Source organism: Gorilla gorilla, chromosome 16 (genome assembly GCF_029281585.2).
Source record: "Gorilla gorilla gorilla isolate KB3781 chromosome 16, NHGRI_mGorGor1-v2.1_pri, whole genome shotgun sequence".
NCBI classification, from domain to species: Eukaryota; Metazoa; Chordata; class Mammalia; order Primates; family Hominidae; genus Gorilla; species Gorilla gorilla.
In genome coordinates this window covers 73,500,421-73,518,523 of record NC_073240.2, presented here as the reverse complement: position 1 = coordinate 73,518,523, position 18,103 = coordinate 73,500,421, and the positions used below count along the sequence as shown (strand labels likewise).

The 18,103-nt window shown below is 48.9% G+C and overlaps 1 protein-coding gene across 1 annotated transcript; it reads right to left on the bottom strand.

The window, feature by feature from the left end:
- Positions 1–694: 694 nt before the first annotated feature.
- LOC101133389 (golgin subfamily A member 6C) lies at positions 695–13,888 on the bottom strand. Its single transcript, XM_063698689.1, is given in 19 exon segments — positions 695–909; positions 2,368–2,521; positions 2,610–2,713; positions 2,797–2,899; positions 3,461–3,552; positions 3,985–4,060; positions 5,394–5,462; positions 5,739–6,036; positions 6,038–6,287; positions 6,688–6,775; positions 6,968–7,075; positions 7,184–7,270; positions 8,300–8,406; positions 8,503–8,586; positions 8,687–8,735; positions 8,997–9,035; positions 9,893–9,973; positions 11,895–12,014; positions 13,704–13,888. Coding segments are annotated over 19 exon segments (2,208 nt in total). The 5' UTR covers positions 13,788–13,888.
- Positions 13,889–18,103: the final 4,215 nt, after the last annotated feature.

The window sequence follows — 18,103 nt, the reverse complement described above, 5'->3', positions numbered from 1 at the left end:
CGCTCATCCTTGGCACCAGAACAAATGAAACACACTCTATCCTGCACACACCTGCCAGAGCAGGCCACTTTCCTCTTCTGTGAGATTTAAAAAGCTCCCCAAAATGTTATTACTCCCATCCCCAATACACAGAAAATAGGGGAAAGGCTGTTTCCAGTTCTCGGCCTTTAAACAACTCTAAATGTCAGTACTCACAGTGGCATATTACAAAGTAATAAACAGTGTGCAATTGAGGGCAAACCACATATTGAGCTAATGAAGAGCTCACTGTGGTTAGGATTCAATCAAACGTAATAGCAGAACGTAAGCACATTTTATCTGAATTCTGTAATGAATATACATGCTGCAATAACATTAAAAAAGCATGGCAGCCTGTTCCAAACCAGTAAGAATAGTTTTGTGCAAATAGTGGGTCTTTGTGTGTTTGAATTCCCACCACCTAAGGGCAAACTCGATATGCATACTAATGACCTACAATTATCAAATTAAAAACAAAAATGCTAAAGGATGCCAGAGTGAACATCAGGGAAAGACCAACTCTCCCTTAACTTTTTACAAATAAATTTAAACGGTAAATTAGAAACACAAATAAATGTGAGTGGCTCTAGCATTCAAATGGAGTAAATGAATTGTGTAGGAGATTAACCCCAAAACTTTTTGTTGTTGTTGTTGTTTTTAATTTCTTGACCAGCTCTTAGAAGATGATGATGTTTATCTCCCTGTTCTCGGCTGCCCAGTAAAAGAATGGCACGTGGGGTTTGCTGGGCAAGCCTGGGTGCTCCTGGGTGTCCTGCATTACAGGAGGCAGCTGCACGATCTGCTGTGCAGTGGGGTTGTCATGGGGAGAACCCTCCCTGGCCGCTCCTGGTGCAGGTTCCACGTTGTTGTACAGGCTCACTTCATAAAAATCTTCACCTTATGAAAAACCCACTTCATAAAAATCCCCATAATGTAAGTGGAATGATATTACCCTTCCTACCTGCTTGTTTTAGTTCCTTACCGATTCTTTTCCAGTCTTTTAGATCTAAAGTTCCTTGTTCTGGAAACCATGGGCAAAATTGTTCTATTATTTGAAATAGCTTGATTAGATTTTTTGTAGATACTTTAACTCCCCCTCTTTTTAAAAGAATTTTAATAAAGCTGAGATAAGAGGCATATTTACTTCTAGTTTTACTTTTAGTTTGCCCCATTATCACCCTAGCTTCTTCCGAGCGCACAAGCTTACCATAAGGCTGACTGTAGACGTACTCGGGATCTCTCCTCGACGTGTCCTCAATGACCACGCTCGAGCGTACCTTCACCCTAGAGAAAAGCCCCACGTTGGGCGCCAGATGAAGGGGTGGGTTGCCCCTCCACACCTGTGGGTGTTTCTCGTAAGGTGGAACGAGAGACTTAGGAAAGAAAAAGACACAGAGACAAAGTATAGAGAAAGAAATGAGGGGACCCGGGGAACCAGCGTTCAGCATATGGAGGATCCCGCCAGCCTCTGAGTTCCCTTAGTATTTATTGATCATTCGTGGGTGTTTCTCCGAGAGGGGGATGTGTCAGGGTCACAAGACAATAGTGGGGAGAGGGTCAGCAGACAAACACGTGAACAAAGGTCTTTGCATCATAGACAAGGTAAAGGATTAAGTGCTGTGCTTTTAGATATGCATACACATAAACATCTCAATGCTTTACAGAGCAGTATTGCTGCCCGCATGTCCCACCTCCAGCCCTAAGGCGTTTTTTCACTATCTCAGTAGATGGAACGTACAATCGGGTTTTATACCGAGACATTCCATTGCCCAGGGACAGGCAGGAGACAGATGCCTTCCTCTTGTCTCAACTGCAAGAGGCATGCCTTCCTCTTATACTAATCCTCCTCAGCACAGACCCTTTACGGGTGTCAGGCTGGGGGACGGTCAGGTCTTTCCCTTCCCACGAGGCCATATTTCAGACTATCACATGGGGAGAAACCTTGGACAATACCTGGCTTTCCTAGGCAGAGGTCCCTGCGGCCTTCCACAGTTTTTGTGTCCCTGGGTACTTGAGATTAGGGAGTGGTGATGACTCTTAAGGAGCGTGCTGCCTTCAAGCATCTGTTTAACAAAGCACATCTTGCACCGCCCTTAATCCATTTAACTCTGAGTTGACACAGCACATGTTTCAGAGAGCACAGGGTTGGGGGTAAGGTTATAGATTAACAGAATCTCAAGGCAGAAGAATTTTTCTTAGTACAGAACAAAATGGAGTCTCCTATGTCTACTTCTTTCTACACAGACACAGTAACAATCTGATCTCTCTTGCTTTTCCCCACAGGAGAGAGGGAGGCGGGGGTCTGAGCACAGTGCGAGCCTGCCCACCCTGCCTGAGAGCTCTACTCACCATCCTGCTCACCAGCAGCCCCAAGTTCCTGGGGGGCTGGGGGCCCTGGAGCGGGCTCATCAGCAGGGTTCTGGGCAGCGATGAGGAATTTGCCATGCCCCTCATGGTTGCCCACAAGGGGCAACACCAGCTCTTGCAGCTCCAGCAGCTTCACCTGAAGGGAGGGTGCTCAGCTCCCACCCTGGAGCCTGCACCAGCGCCCATGCCCACCCCCACCCCCGTAGAGATGTTGCACGCCCTACCTTCATCTCCTCCTCCTTCTGGGCCAGCCTGATGACATCCTCCATCTCCTGGTGCCGTGTGTTTGGCACTGCCCCCTGGCTTTCATATAAGGTGAAGGACTCTCCTGCGAGAGGACACAGCTCAGACACTAGGGTCCCTCCGATGGCCCTGCAGCTCCCCGTGCCCGTGCCCTGGCCTCCCACTCACTCATGCCATCTGTCACTCCAGAAGGCTGGACGAATCCAAGCTCTCGTCTCTCCACCTGCTCCGTCCCGTCCGCCTTCCCCTTCGGGAGGTCCATAAAGCTGCTCTGGAGCCAAAATAATGGGGTCACATCTCGGGAGTGACCTGTTCTGCCCCACCCCCACTTTTCTTGGCCCATGCCAGGACTCACTCACTTTCAGCTTCACCATGGCCTCCTTCAGAGCCCGGTAGCTCTCCCCACACACAAACTCACCCCCAGTCCCTGGGGCTGGGGCCTCTGCCTCTGGCTCCTTCCAGGCCAAGGCCACCAGATGAGCCAGGTGCAGGCAGCACAGCCTTCGCACCTTCCGCTGCCCACATAGCCGTGCCTGCTCCTCCTGGGAACTGGCTCCAGCGGAGTTGAAAAATGCCACTTGAAGGCAAGAGGTGAGTATTCTTGTAGGGGCATAGACAGAACAAATGAGGCAGGGAGGTGGAGCACAACCCCTTCCCTTGGGGCCTCAGAGAGTGCACCTGTTGGTCACAGGTGACAAGGTGTCTGACCACTGGCTCCTGGAAGGGGTGAGGGGCCAGAGAAATCAGAAGGCGGGAAAACCAAGATCATAAGGGGGTCTGGGAGGGACCACAGAGGAAGGTGGCAAAGCGGGGCAGGGAAAGTCAGGCTTACCATGGCCTCCCAGCACTCCAGGTCCTCTGGGATGTTTGGCATGGGCCAAGGCGCCTCCTCCTCCTCACTGTCCAGATGTTCTCCTCCATCTCCTGTAGGGAGGTGGCCAGAGGGGTCCTCAGACAACCCAACAAGGGAGGTACTGTGGGCCTACCTCTGTCCCCACCCTGACTGTGTAACCCTGAGCCAGCCTCTCCCCAGAGGGGAATGAGCTGCTGTTCTTTATTTTTCCTTTTAAGAACCAAGATCTTGTTATATTTCCCAGGCACAGTCCCACTACCGGTCGGTGTGGGAGTCCTGACCTGCTCCCTTTCTGATCTGGGCCCGTTCACTCATCTTTAGGCAACCTGGTGGCCCCCTGCTCCCAGGAGGTCACCATATTGATGCCGAACTTAGTGTGGACACCCGGTTGGCATAACTACCAGCTGTTCTAAAGGTCTCTTCCAACCCCTCAATCCTATGCTGCTAACAGTCCCCCCTTCCTCCTGGGGCTCTCTCCTCTTCCTCTGAGTGGTCTCCTGTACCTTCTCCAGGGAGAGCCATGAGGCTCAACTGGGTCTCCAGCTGTTGGTCCTGCTGGCTGGCAGCTTCTAGGTGCTCCTAAGGGGACAGGAAACAGAGTGAGAAGGCACGGAGGTTGCCAGGTCATCCCCCTCGGGGCCCCGTCCTCAGCAACTCCCTCCCCTGGGTCTCCCGCAACTTTTGGCAGGCCATCTCAGCCACCGCTTTGTCCCGAGCTTCCTGCTGCTGCAGCTGGTCCACGAGCTGGGTGTGCAGCAGTAACTGCCTGTGCAGCACCTCCTTCTCAGAGGTCAGCTGCTGATAGGTGGCCATGTACTGCTGCAGGTGACCCAGGTACTAGTCTCGCTGCTGCTGCAGACTCTGAGACTCTTGGCTCTTCAGCTCCACCTGCAGGAAGACCCTGGGCATGAGGGCACGTGGTGGCTGGCTTCCAGATTCTGGGCCCATTAATAGGGTAGCGAGGGCACTGTGGGGCTCTGTCACCTGCCCAGGACCCTGGTCCCTTGCTCCAGGTCTAAGAGGCTTCCTCTCTTGCCTAGAACCCCATACCTCCTTCCCCAGCCTCAAATCTCATGTCCTTCTTCCCACCATTCAAACTGTAGGCCACAGACTGGTGGAAAAGCAGAGGGAGCCAACCACCATCTGCTAAGTGTGCTACATGCCTAATGCTTTCCAGGTATTCTCTCATTCAATCCTCAGCACCTCTGCAAGGAAAATGCTAACTTCCTTTTGAAGTCACAGAAACAGAGACTTAGAGATGAACAGTAGTTGAATGGTGACCAGTGGAACCCAGGCCAGAATCCAGTTTGAATCTAAGGAGGCTTTTTTGTTTTGTTTTGAGACAGTGTCACTCTGTGGCCCAGGCTGGAGTGCAGTGGTGCAATCTCAGCTCACTGCAACCTCCACCACGTGGGCTCAAGCGATTCTCGTGCCTCAGCCTCCTGAGTAGCTGGGATTACAGGCATGCGCCACCGTGCCTGGCTAATTTTTTGTTGTTGTTGTTGTTGTAATTTTAGTAGAGGTGAGGTTTCGCCATGTTGGCCAGGCTGGTCTCAAACTCCTGACCTCAAGTGATTCTCCTGCCTCAGCTTCCCAAAGTGCTGGGATTACAGGTGCGAGCCACCGTGCCTGGATAAGGAGCCTCTTGTACCACTGTCTCTTCCCCTGTGACTGGGGGCTCCATGCCTCTAGCTGGGATGATGATGTCCCGATCTGGGAGGAGCCCAGGGCTACCCACCTCTAAAAGTCAGAGGGCAGGAAGCAAGAAACAGTCATAGAGCTGCACTGGAGGGTGCTGGGGTCACCTGCCTCCCAGCTGGAGCTGCCTTTGGCCTGGCACCTCCCCTCCCCAGAGGCTGGTGCCCGCCTCCCAGCCCTTCTTGGATGGGGTGGAGGTTACCATCTCCTTCACCTCGTCTAGCTTCTCCTGCAGCTCCTTTACTTGCTGCTCCAACTGCAGTGCACTCTTGTTCTCGTTGTTCTGGACAGAGAGAAGCAATCAGTGGCCATCCACTGCAGCTGGAGACACCAGACCTTGGTGTCTGCCTCCCATATCACCAGGAAGGGTGGAGGCAGGTTAGAAAAATCATCCCTTCTCTCCCACAGCCATCAGAGCAGAGCCTGATGAGCTGTAGCTCACAGGTTCCTTTAGAAGTACCATTTCATGTGAGGGCTACACTGGCCCATTTTACAGGTGGGGAAACAAAGGCCTGGAGGGATAGGGATGAGGGCAGGCTCCCCAGGTGGGGCAACCCACCAGATCCTCGAAGCCGCACTGTGGCTCGGCCAGCTGCTTGTCGAGCTTGTGGTTCTGGGAGAGCGCGAGCCTCTCCTCCTGCTTTTGTAGCCTCTCCTCCTTCTTCCACAGCCTCTCCTCCTGGTCCCACAGCCTCTTTTCCTGCTTTTGCAGCCTCTCCTCCTCCTTTCGCAGCCTCTCCTCCTGCTTTCGTAGCCTCTGCTCCTGCTTTCGTAGCCTCTGCTCCTGCTTTCGCAGCCTCTCACCCTGCTCCTGTAGCGTTTTCTGCTGCTCCCGAAGCCTCTCGTTTTGTTCACAGTCTCTCCAGCTCCCGCACCCTCTGCGCCTCCTGCTCTCGGATCATCTCCTCCTGCTCCTGGAGTTTCTCCTCCTGCTCCTGGAGTCTCTGCTTTTGTTCCTTGCTCAGGACACTCAAGGCCTGATTGTTTTCCACCTGGGATTGGAGCTTTCCCTCCAGACCTTCCACCTCCTGCCTCAGGTGTTCGGCCTCATCTTGTAGCTGTTCCACCACAGAGGTCACTGCTGGGGGCACCAGGGATAGGGGCTCAGCTGAGAAATGAAGCAGACAATAAGGGCCTCTGGATTCCCCAACCCCTCTACCCACACCCCCCTCAAAAAAAAAAAAAAACCTCCTCTTGATGCACAGCTCCTCTCAGGCTTCCCAAACTTGGCCTCACTGCTAATGATTCCTCGCACCCGATGGTAGCCAGTTTCCAAGCCACTTTCACATAGAGAGCACTGTGGGTGGCTGACAACGGGCACTCCTCCCTCTTTGCTGATGGGGACCCTGAGGCTCATGGAGATGACAAAACTTGCCGTCTCCTGGCACAGACCTCTTTCCCTCTGCCTCAAAGCCCTTCCACCCACCCACCTCCCTGGGGCATTCTAAGCCACCCCCACAGACCTCTGATGCCAGTCCTGCTCCCAGGTCACACCAGCCCCATCTTACCCATCTGGTATTTGAGTTCAGACAAGCTCCTCTCCAGCTCCTGTATCTGATGTATGTTGCACTTCTTCTCCTCCTTCAATGTTCGAGCCTGCCCAAAGCACAGGGGAAAGGGCCCTGCAGAGAGGGGCTGGTGGCTGGATAGGCTACCATCTCACTCTCTGTCCCCATCTCCACAAAGCCCAGACCCATGACCACCTCTGGCTGTACTATTCCCATTTTACAGATGCCCAGAAAGATCCAGTGACCTATCTAAAGTGGGGGCTGAAGGGTCAGACCTCACCTCCACCGACATTTTCCACATCCTCTCCTGCCACCGGGCCCTCTCTCCTTTTATGTGTTTAGCATATTCGTCTCGCTCTAGCTGGACTTGTTTTAGTGACTCTGTCACCTGCAAGAAATGGGCACAGAAGTTAGGAAGGGCTGTCACTGGTCCTCACCTGCTCCTGGCCACCTGGGGTCATCTTCCTTCCACATCCCTCCCTCTGCAAAGCCTCACCTGTGTCACGTGTGTGTTCAGCAGCACCCGCTCCTTTATGGTCTGCTGCAACCGCCACTGGAGGACCGCTTCACTGCAGCTCGAGGACTGGAGGGTGAAGAGTGAGAAGTTTCGATCTGGGGAGCCCAGGCAGTGCCCATTAAAAGGGCTAGGGCTAGGCTCAATATACAACTCAGTTAGTAAAGATCAAGGCATTTCCAAGCCCGTGGCCTGGTTATTAAAAGAACTCAGTTAAGTTGGAAGGGACAGGGAAAGAGATCGAATTTACAGCTGGCTAACAGAGGCCCAGAGAGATCAGATAATATTGCTATTGTTATTACTGTTATTACTACCACTGTTTGAACCGTTATGGAGTGCTTCACCAGGTTCCATGCTAGCAATCCCATTTAATCCTCACAACCACCATATGAGACAGTTACTAGGATTACTTCTATTCTGTAGATGAAAAACATCGAGTGTTCGAGGTTAAGTGCTTGCCTAAGATCACTTAGAGAGAGCTGGGATTTGAACATCCAGGTCTATCCTATTCTCTAAGCCCATTTTTCTTGCTGGGGGTGGGGGCACAGATAGGAAGGGGGAAATTAATCTTTTGTTCACTTTTTGAAAGGATGATACATTCATATAGTCCAAAACTCAGAAGGTACAGAAGGGAGGTGTCTCCCAGGCACCTTGTTACTCTCTCCTGAGTTTTTTATGAATGCTTGCAGACATGTTTTTGTATATTATCATAGTACACACACACACACGCACACACACACACCCCTTTCCTCTCTCTACAAAAATGGTAACATACTAAAGGTACTCTTCTGTACCTTCACAGAACAACTACCCAATACCCCACCTAGGACTTGGCCAAGGCCACAGCCAGGAAAGGGCAGGGCAGGCACTTGGCCTCTGAGCTCTGCATCCAGTGCTCACTCCCCACAGTACCCCCCAACTCACCCACAGCAGCTGACTCAGCCCCAGGCTGCCTCTAACAACCATACACAAAAGTAGTGAGAAATGACCATGCTGCCTTCTGGGCAGGACACTCCATCCTGCAGAAGGGACCTTTAGGCTCACTCCTCCATCTGGGAAGCCAGGCTGCCAGGGGATGGGGCAGCTGGTTGGACTCACCCTGTCCTCTTCCTGCTGCTGTGTAGACACAGCACAGAGAGACCGCTCCAATTCTTGAATACGCTGTAAGGAGTATTGCAGGCGGCCAGCCAGATCCTTGGACTCTTCTGTAATGAGAGAGGTTGAGATGGGGCCCAAAAGACTCCTCCTAAAGACCTGTCAAAGTGCCAGGTTGAAGGATGACGGGATGCCCAGATTCCCACCTTCGAAGTGTCGGGCAGCACGTTTAGTACGGTAAAGGGTGATCTTCAAGTCTGCCTTTTCCAATGTGAGGATGTTGATTGTCTGGAATTGAACGTTTGGGAGAAAAGCCAAGCAAGTGCTGAAAGAGAAGGAAAGAAACATTCTCCAGAGGACAGGAGAAAGCTCCCCACCTTCCACCCATCTCTAACTGCTCCATTTGTGCTTTGTGTATTTCATTGTTTGTTTTCTTTGCCTGTAGGAAGAGGAAGACAGAGCTCTTACCACAGGGAGGCAGAGATGGCACAGCAAGAGACATGCCCCCAGAATGCCACCAATGCCCCAGGACAGGCCCACCCATGGGACCAGGTTATCAGGGACCCTGTGGGGATGGGGTGGATTCTGAGGGGTGAGCCTTCTTCCCCAGGCTGGGAGTGGGCAAGATGAGACTGGCGCCTCTGCATCTGAGTGTCCCCCAAACCCAGCAGTCATGTTGTGAACAAAGAAATCACGTTACTTCTTCCAGCTGATGTTCCACTTGTTTCTTCTGCTGTTTCTGTGGGGAGAGTCAAATTCAGATGACTGAGAGTGGCCCCCTCAACTCTATTCCCCAGACCTGGAAGTGGTAGGCAGGGTCCAGGACTGGATTTTAAAGGCAACATTCTCAGAACCAATGGCAACACAAACTGGTCAACCCTCCTCAAGCTCCCAAGGACAGAGGATTTGGGTCTTTGTTGGTTTTTGCCCACAGCCACAGAACTCAAAGTCTGAATCTGGATTCTCTTGAAAGGACAGTAACATAAACCTCTAGAGAGGGAGTCTCAGGAAGGCCCACCCTTCTGCCAGCTTGTGATTTAGAAAGGTGCCTTCATTCAACAAACATTTACTGAACACATACGGGCCAGCTATGGTTCTTCACAGCAGATATAGGATGGAAAAGGACAGACAGGAGCCCTTGGCCCTCAGGTTTCCATTCTAGGGGCCTTTAAATCTCAGACTCTCAGAGCTAACAGAGAACTTTGATGCTCTACCTCCTCCAGAAACACAAGCCCAAGGAGGACAGGTGGCTTGTCCAGACTCAAAGCAAATTAGGGACTGAGTCAGGGCAGAAATACAGGGCCCCTGACAACCAGTCAGGCTAGCGCTTCCCTGAGAGGTGACAACCTCAGGGCGTGTGTGGCAAGGACTGGAGCAGGGGTGTCTGGAGAAGAGAGAGTCGGCAAAGAGGGCAGTGACAGAAGAGCCATGCTGCATGCTCCTTGCTCTGGGGTCCCTCCAGGTGAGGCCTGGGTGCTCCAGCTCCCCATTTGTCCTTGGCACCAGGGGCCCCCAGCCCCTTTCTTCAGGGCCCCAAGGGGAAACTAAAGCCCAGGATTGGCAGCATGGAATCAGGGGACCCCACTGGACTCTTACCAATGATTCTATGTTTTCATTGAGTTGATTGATTATCACGGAGCTTGACTCCAGGGCTACTGCTAGTTCTTGGTACTGGCTCTGAGGCACATGCAGAGAGGAGGAGTTGGAAGAGGATTGTGGGGAGAGGTAGAGAGAACAATCATTAGGGCTGGGGTGTGTGTGGGCTGTCTCAGCTGGCAGAGGGTCACCCAGCCCCCACTGTGAGAGGAGGTTGGAGGGCTGGCCTGCAGAGTCACTGCACCTCGGCCCAGGGCCTCTTACTTCCAGATCCTTCAGGGTAACAGATGATGCAGGAGTAATAAAAATGAGAAATTAAAAAAAACTTACATGGGAAATAGTTATGTATATGGAGAAAGTATAAAAACAGCAAGGAGCCGGGCACAGTGGCTCACACATGTAATCCCAGCAGTTCAGGAGGCTGAGGCAAGTGGATCACTTGAGGTCAGGAGATCAAGATCAGCCTGGCCGACATGGTGAAACTGCATCTCTACTAAAAATACAAAGATTAGCCAGGCGTAGTGGCAGGTGCCTGTAATCCCAGCTACTCAGGAGGCTAAGGCAAGAGAATCACTTGAACCCGGGAGGCAGAGGTTGTAGTGAGCCGAGATCGCACCACTCCCCTCCAGTCTGAGTGACAGAGTGAGACTCTGTCTCAAAAAAAAAAAAAAAAAAAAAAAAAGAGCCCAAATCCCACATGCCTGCTCTGTACGTTATTCCCAGATTACTTTTAAACTTTTAGGTCTCACCATTTCCAAGATGATAAAAGACGCAGGGAAGGAAAAAACCCAATCAATCAAGCAGGTGAAGAAGCAGACAGAAACAGGCTGAAGGTTAATGGCAGCAACATAAAACAAGGCAGAGGCCAAGCATCCCCCAAGCCAGAGAAGCCTCAGGGCCATGCACAGCTGGAGACAGCAAGCCAGAGAGGGCTCTTGGCACTGCCTCGCCTTCCACTTGTCCAATGGGGGAGCACTACCCCATTGGAGTGGTTAAGGTTGGACACCCGCACCTTCAGAATGTCCTGAATCTACAGGAGGTGACAAGGGAAAAACAAGGGCAGGGGGTGAAAGACAGAAGTGGCTTAGAGAGAAGCAAGAAAGTCAGGGTAGGAGGAAGATGTGGGTTCAGGAAAAGGAAACACTGAAGAAGAGCAGAGGAGATTAAAACCATGGCCTGTGCCATTCTTCCAAATGGCCACCTGCTGCCTTGCCAGGGGCAGGAACAAATAGATGGAAAAGTCCCCTGAGTGACGCAGTCACAGAGTGGAGTCAGCTGACCAATGAAGCTCTTAATATGCTCACTGGACCCCTCTCCTCAGGCCTAGGACATGGGCAACGAATCTGGTAGAGCTCCAGACCTCCACCTCCATTAAAAAAAACAGACTCCTGAGTAAGAGCTCACTTGAACTAAGGGGACTTCAGCTAAAAAACAAGTTTGAAAGACATTGATCTTATCCAGTATCATCTTACAGAGGAGGAAACTGAGGCCCAGTGGAAGAAGTGATTTTTCTGTGGTCACCCAGCAAGCTGGTGGCAAGTTAGACCTTCTCTTGCTCCTAGTGCCTTGGGCTCTCCTCACCACACCCTGGGCCCCCTTCAGTGACTCCTAGAGGGACAGCCTGATGGCAAGTGGCTGTACTCACTAGCCCAGCTTCCCCTTGAGAGTGGGGATCAGGAAAATCAAACAGCAATGACCATTTCCTGGGTATCCAGGGTGTTTACAGCAGGCCACATACTAGGGGTTAACATGAAAACAACAACAATAGGAATCTCATTTAAACTTCACAAATGGAAGTCAAACAATACTACCCCTATTTTACAGATGTGAAAAGAGAGGCCCAAAGAGCTCAAGCAACTTGCCATAAATCAGATCCCTAGCAGATGGAGAAGCAGGATTCAAACCCAGAATTCTTAACCAGTACCCAGCAATCTCAACAATTACCACCCTCTACTGCCCCTTGGGCCCCCTGTCCCCAGGAGCCTGGCCAGCCAAGACTCACGTCCCCAGGTGAGTGGCAACCACCAGAAGTGGTTGTCTCAGGGCTACTGTCAGTTTTTTTCTTTTTTGTCTTTGCTCCTGCTGGAACACCAGGGCTCTTCCTTTGCTGATATTCTTTTAGCTGTGGGAAAGAAGAGCAGTAATACTCATGAGAACTACCAGCCCTTACAGCCATACCCTCCTTACAGTTTTTGCAAAATACTCTTACACACCATCTGATTTAATGCCACCAACAACTGTACAAGGTGTTGTCACAATCACTTAGTGACTGAGACGGATGGATATTATGGCTAAAAAAAAAAGTGTGGGGGGGCAATAATGGAACTTAAACTCAGTCTTCTGACTCCAAGCTCTGGGGTTTTGCCATGAATCAGCAGCTGCTGGGGACCAAAACCAGACGCAGAGGTAGAAAAGTAAACATTACATAGACAGGAACTACATGCTGTGTGGTTCAGAGTCATACATCCTCACATGTCTGTTAGTGTGAAGAAGTGCACCAGTATCTCTCAAACTTTTATATCAATGTGTCCTCATGGCAGAAGGCAGCTTTTTTGTTAAATCTGGGAATTTATCAGAAAGAGGACAACCCAAGTCTCATTTCAGAGAGAAGTCTGGTATACTTTTAGAAACCTATGTGAGGGTCATCCCTAAGTACATTAATGTTTTTTCTCTCTCAAGAGAATCAAGGGAAACTGATGCTTTGGAAAGATCTCCCACATTTATCCTGTGGCACTCAATGTACCCTAAGTTGAGATGATATGAGGAAGATTCAAGCTGTCAAGTTCAGTTTCCCAAGATCTGTTCCACAGAAGATGAGCAAATCTCACTTCAGAGACCACTGACTGAAGGGCAGTCTGGTCCCAGAACCGTGGAGAATTAGAATATGAGGTGGAGAACTCGGAAAAAAATGTTAAAGTCTCTCTGGAGAGTAGAAGCCTGGGAGAAAACCAAACCAAACCCATTCTCCCATTACCACCCAGACATACTGTCAACGTTTTGAGCTCACAGGGGAAGTGTAGGCTTTTCACACTGTCGATGTCTATGTGAAGGGAGTAAGGCAGCCTGAAACCTCTTGCTCCTAGGTCCCATAGTCCCCATTTCCCTTCTAGCTGGAAATTTGTGCTGTGACCAGAGGAACCAGAAATGGGGTGAGAATGCTTAGGGGACTGGGTTATAAGATCAAAGGCCGGTCTTGCAGCAGTAATGACAGTTCCTAGGAGGACTGTGACATCACTACATTCCACTCCTCCTGGGGGTGGGGGAAACCTCATCAGTGCAATGGCTGAGTTGCCGATCCACGATGGGGGAAGGGGAACGTGGGGCTGGGACCCAGGTCCTTGGAGATGCCAGTCCAGAGAGCCCAGGGAGGTCGGGCTTGGGTCAGCAGGAGGGGAGAGCAGAGTCTGCTCAGGGAACCCCAGGAGTCACCAGCCCAAAGTCACCCCGGGATGACTGGCGATGCTGGGGGGTTGGGGCTGGGGGACCCAGGTCCTTGGAGAGGTGAGCCCAAAGAACCCAGGGAGGTTGGGCTTGGGGTGGCAGGACGTGAGGGCTGAATATGGAGCAGGTATCCCCAGTAGTCATCCGCCCAAAGTCACCGCAGGGTGATTGGCGAGGGCAGAGGCTCGGCTCCTTGCTGAAGGGGCGGGGCTGACTGACAAGACTTTGGTGGGGGGAGTCCAGAGGCGCCGGGGTAGGGGGGCCCAGCCTGGTGTGCCTCAGGAGTGGTATGGACTCTGGGAGTGGTCTTGTCATCAGAGGGGATCTCTGGCTAGGTTGGGTGGCCATGAACTTTTTCTTGGCTTTTTACCTTTTTCTTGGCTGCTGCCAATTTGTTCTGTCGAGTTTCTTCTGGCATCATGGGGTCGGGAGGGAGGTAGGGTTGGGGCCACATCAGCGAACACCTCCAGTCACCTACAAGGCTGCTGTGTGACTGAGCCAGAGGAGGCGTAACCAGGGCCACACTAGAATGCAGAATAGGGGGTGTGGCCTTAATGCTCCAATCCCATTGGTCAATGAGAAAGATGAAAGGGAAAGGAGGTGTGGCCAGGCAGCAGTGTGCCCAGAGGAACCTGTGACATCACAAGGAAAGCTGCCCATGCGACTGCTGTCCCTGCCCACTTGGGGAGAGGGGCGGGGCCTGCCTACTCCGGGAGAGGGGAGGGCTGGTTTTTGCTTTAAAATGTTAAAAATAAACTTTAAAAAATATATGTGTTTATACTTTATATATATGTGTGTCAGTGTGTGTGTGTCTACATGTTCCTCCTGAGCTGTCTTCATTATCCAGCTTCTATGCATGGTCTATGATTTTGGCCTACATTTTTTCATCTTCAGAGGGAGTATAAGAATTACCTGTATTACCCCAGTTAAGATACAAATCCTATAAAAATGGAAAATCCATAGCATGTTTGATGATTAATGAATGAAGTGGACTATATTATCCAACATTCTAATAAGGTAAAACAATCACAATGATTTCTCGGCTTTGGAAAAAACATTTCTCTTATTCTCCTACATTTTTAAGATTTTTTAAAAAACAAGAAACATGTCTAATATCTTTAAAAACACAAAGCTTTTGGGCCGGGTGTGGTGGCTCACACCTGTAATCCCAGTACTTTGGGAGGCCTAGGTGGGTGGATCACCTTAGGTCAGGAGTTCAAGACCAGCCTGGCCAACATGGTGAAACCCTGTCTCTACTTGAAATACAAAAACTAGCCAGGTATGGTGGTGGGTACCTGTAATCCCAGCTACTCGGGAGGCTGAGGCAGGAGAATCACTTGAACCCGGGAGGCGGAAGTTGCAGTGAGCCAAGGTCACGCCACTGCACTCCAGCCTGGGTGACAGACTGAGACTCCATCTCAAAAAAATAAAATAAAATAGTCAAAAATAAATAAAAACACAAAGCTTTCCATTTAATAAGCACTCAAAGCTCTTTACTGGTTTAAAGCAAATACAAGGCCTACTTTTCTAGAATCACCTGGCCTCTCTAAGCCTTGCAAATGAAACTGAATTTCTCACTTGATACTTGGCTATGACTTGCAATCATGAAAACCAAGAATTGTGTTATGTCACTGTGTATTGCTTGTTACCTGAATTCCACACGAGGCTGGGATCAAGGGTTGAATCTTTCATGATTTGCTCCATAACCTGTGAGCTTCCTTTCCCACACCAAACTAAGCTTTTTTCTAGAGTTCTACAATTTACAGTTAGTAGACAAGAGTGGTTCTCAAAAATGTAGCCTCTGGACTAGCAGCACCAGCAGAACCCGAGAACTTTTTATAAGTGCAAATTCTCAGGCCCCACCCTGGACCTGGTGAATCAGAAACTCTGGAGTAGGGCTCAGCAATCTGTGCTGCAGTCATCCCTCCAGGTGTTCAAGAACCTCTGGCATACGGCAGGTAGAAAAATGTGTTTCCTCTGTAGGTCCAAAGCCAGGGATACCATATGTTCTGTCTTGATATGAAACAATGACATGCAATTAAAAGACACAAGTCTCCTTCCTATTCCCACCCTCCATCCAATGTGTTTTATTTTTATGAGTTAAATAAGAAAACAAATGGCAATCAGAGATTCAGCCTAAAAAGTATGTTTACAAGTGTCAGTTCTCATCCAGCCTGATCTCACACAATACCATTTACACTCTCTTACCTCTCAAGTTTTTTAAAAAGTGTCTTCACAATGTAAGTCTCAGGCACACTAGCAGTTCTATAATAAAACACCAAGTAGATCAGAATGTCCAAACTTACTAGAGAAGAAAAGTGGAATCACTGGCTGTATTTTCAAGTTGCATTCAACAGGAAATGTAAGTTTTGAATTCTTTTCACCTTCACACTTCCAAGTGAATAGCATTACATCAGAATACTCCATTCTTCCAAAGCCTCTAGCCAGGCAAAGTTTTACTGTATTACTTCTTGCTTTCAATAGATATAAAGCAGAGTCCTGGTAGGCACATTTTGTATGCCTGCAAAGATGCAGAAGTAAACAGTTCCATCTATTCAATATTAAAACAAAAGTCCTGCAAACCTCGGATGGTGAGTGTAATATATCAGCACTAGCACGAAAGCCTCAAATATAAACAGATGCCAATATCACCACTAGCAAACAAAATGAGCTCTCGGCCAGGAGCAGTAGTTCACACCTGTAATCCAAACACTTTGGCAAGCCAAAGTGGGAGGATCACTTTAAGTCAGGAGTTCAAGACCAGCCTGGGCAGCATAGTGAATTTGCATCTCTACAAAAAATTTCAAAAATTAGCTGGGCGTGGTGGCACACACCTGTAGTCCTAGCTACTTGGGAGGCTGATGTATGAAAACTGCTTCAGCTCAGGAGTACGAGGCTGTGGTAGCTATGATCATGCCACTGCACTCCAGCCTGGGTGACAGAGCAAGACCTAGATAATTACAGTCTGTCCTGCTCCTGTTTATGTTAAAATGCTTTCAATCAGCAGGATAAAAATTAAGTGAAATGTGACTTGGGAGCTTGGCCAGAAAACAGGCAATGGAGAAACAGGCACTTCCCACAAGAATAAAAATGGCCAATAAGCACATAAAAAAGATTCAAGGCCGGGGCCGTGGCTCACGCCTGTAATCCCAGCACTTTAGGAGGCCGAGGTGGGTGGATCACCTGAGGTCAAGAGTTTGAGACGGGCCTGACCAACATGGTGAAATCCCATCTCTACTAAAAAATACAAAAATTAGCCAGGCATGGTGGTGGGCACCTGTAATCCCAGCTACTCGGGAAGCTGAGGCAGGAGAATCGCTTGAACCCAGGAGGCAGAGGTTGCAGTTATCCGAGATTGCACTGTTGCACACCAGCCTGGGCCATAGAGCAAGACTCCATCTCAAAAAAAAAAAAAAAAGTTCCAAAAGCACTAGAAACCAAAGAAATACAATGAAAACAATGAGATTTTCTCCTTAAATATCAGCAAAGAGGACAAATGGAAGGGGATACTGGAGCTCTGCCCCTGTTGGGAGTATAAACTGAACAAATTTTTCTGCAGGATAATTTGAAAATTTCTATTAAAAATCTTAAAACTATTTTATGTTATTTTTCTCCAGAAATTCTACTTCTATGACTTCAGCCCCAAAATGCTTGCTTGCGTCCATTAAAATATATATATAAGAAAATTTACTTCTGAGGTGGCAATGATTAACTTAATATACATCGAGCTTTTAAAAAGATGATGCCAAGGATATATTTATTGCCATAGAAATATGCCCAAAACATAGTGACAAAAGACTATATATTATGATTCTACTTTTTAAAATGTTCATATGCATAAAAAAATATAAAAAGCAACAAACCAGAATGCTTTCAGTGGCAAAATTAAAGACTTTTCTTCATATTTTGTCTTCCAAATTATTACAAAAAGAATGCAATTTTCTTTATAATCAGGGAGAAGTATTATTTTCATTTATTTACATATAAATTTCTTTTCTTTTCCTTATTTTTTCTAATGTATGTATCACATGTACCCTAAGAGCTTGAATCTCTACTTCTTGAGGTAAATCAGACCATTTCTGTCTCTATCAACTTGCCTTTTTTGGACATTTCAAATCAACAGAATTATACAATATGTGGTCACATGTCTGGCTTTTTACTTAGCTAAGGTTTTTGAGGTTGGTCCATGACATATAACAGGTTTTGGTTGTTTGTTCCTTTCATTACTGAGTAGAAGTCCATTGATGGATATATACCACATTTTGTCAGCAGAGAACATTTAAACTTTGCTTTCAACTTCCTATGGTCTAAATGAAACCCCTGGAACACAGGACTTACAGCGAAACCTGCTGTGCATGTCAAAATAACTACTTATCAGAACCAGCTTTGTCATCAGGAGCCTGAACTGCTGCAGAAATTTTTATCATTTTGCAACTTCCTTTTTACAAGCAGCTTTTGTGCTACTACACATCAGGACTTTTGAAGCATCTGATACATCCATCTAATAAGTATGAGCATGTGTCTGAGCGGACAAGTAAAACCATCTATGCTACACTGCATATTTTTTCCTCCCCCAGATTGGACCAGGGAATCTCTCAACTTTCTAGAGTATCCTGTCTCCATTGACAAAGCTGAACAGTATTAAAGATCCTGCTGCCTTTGTTAGGCAGATTTGGAAGGGAGGCCCAACAGCAAGGGTGGAGAGGAAAAAGAGAGGGGAGCTTGTGGAACAGGAAGCCCCCTGGGGTCTGCGCATGGCTCCCAGCTGTT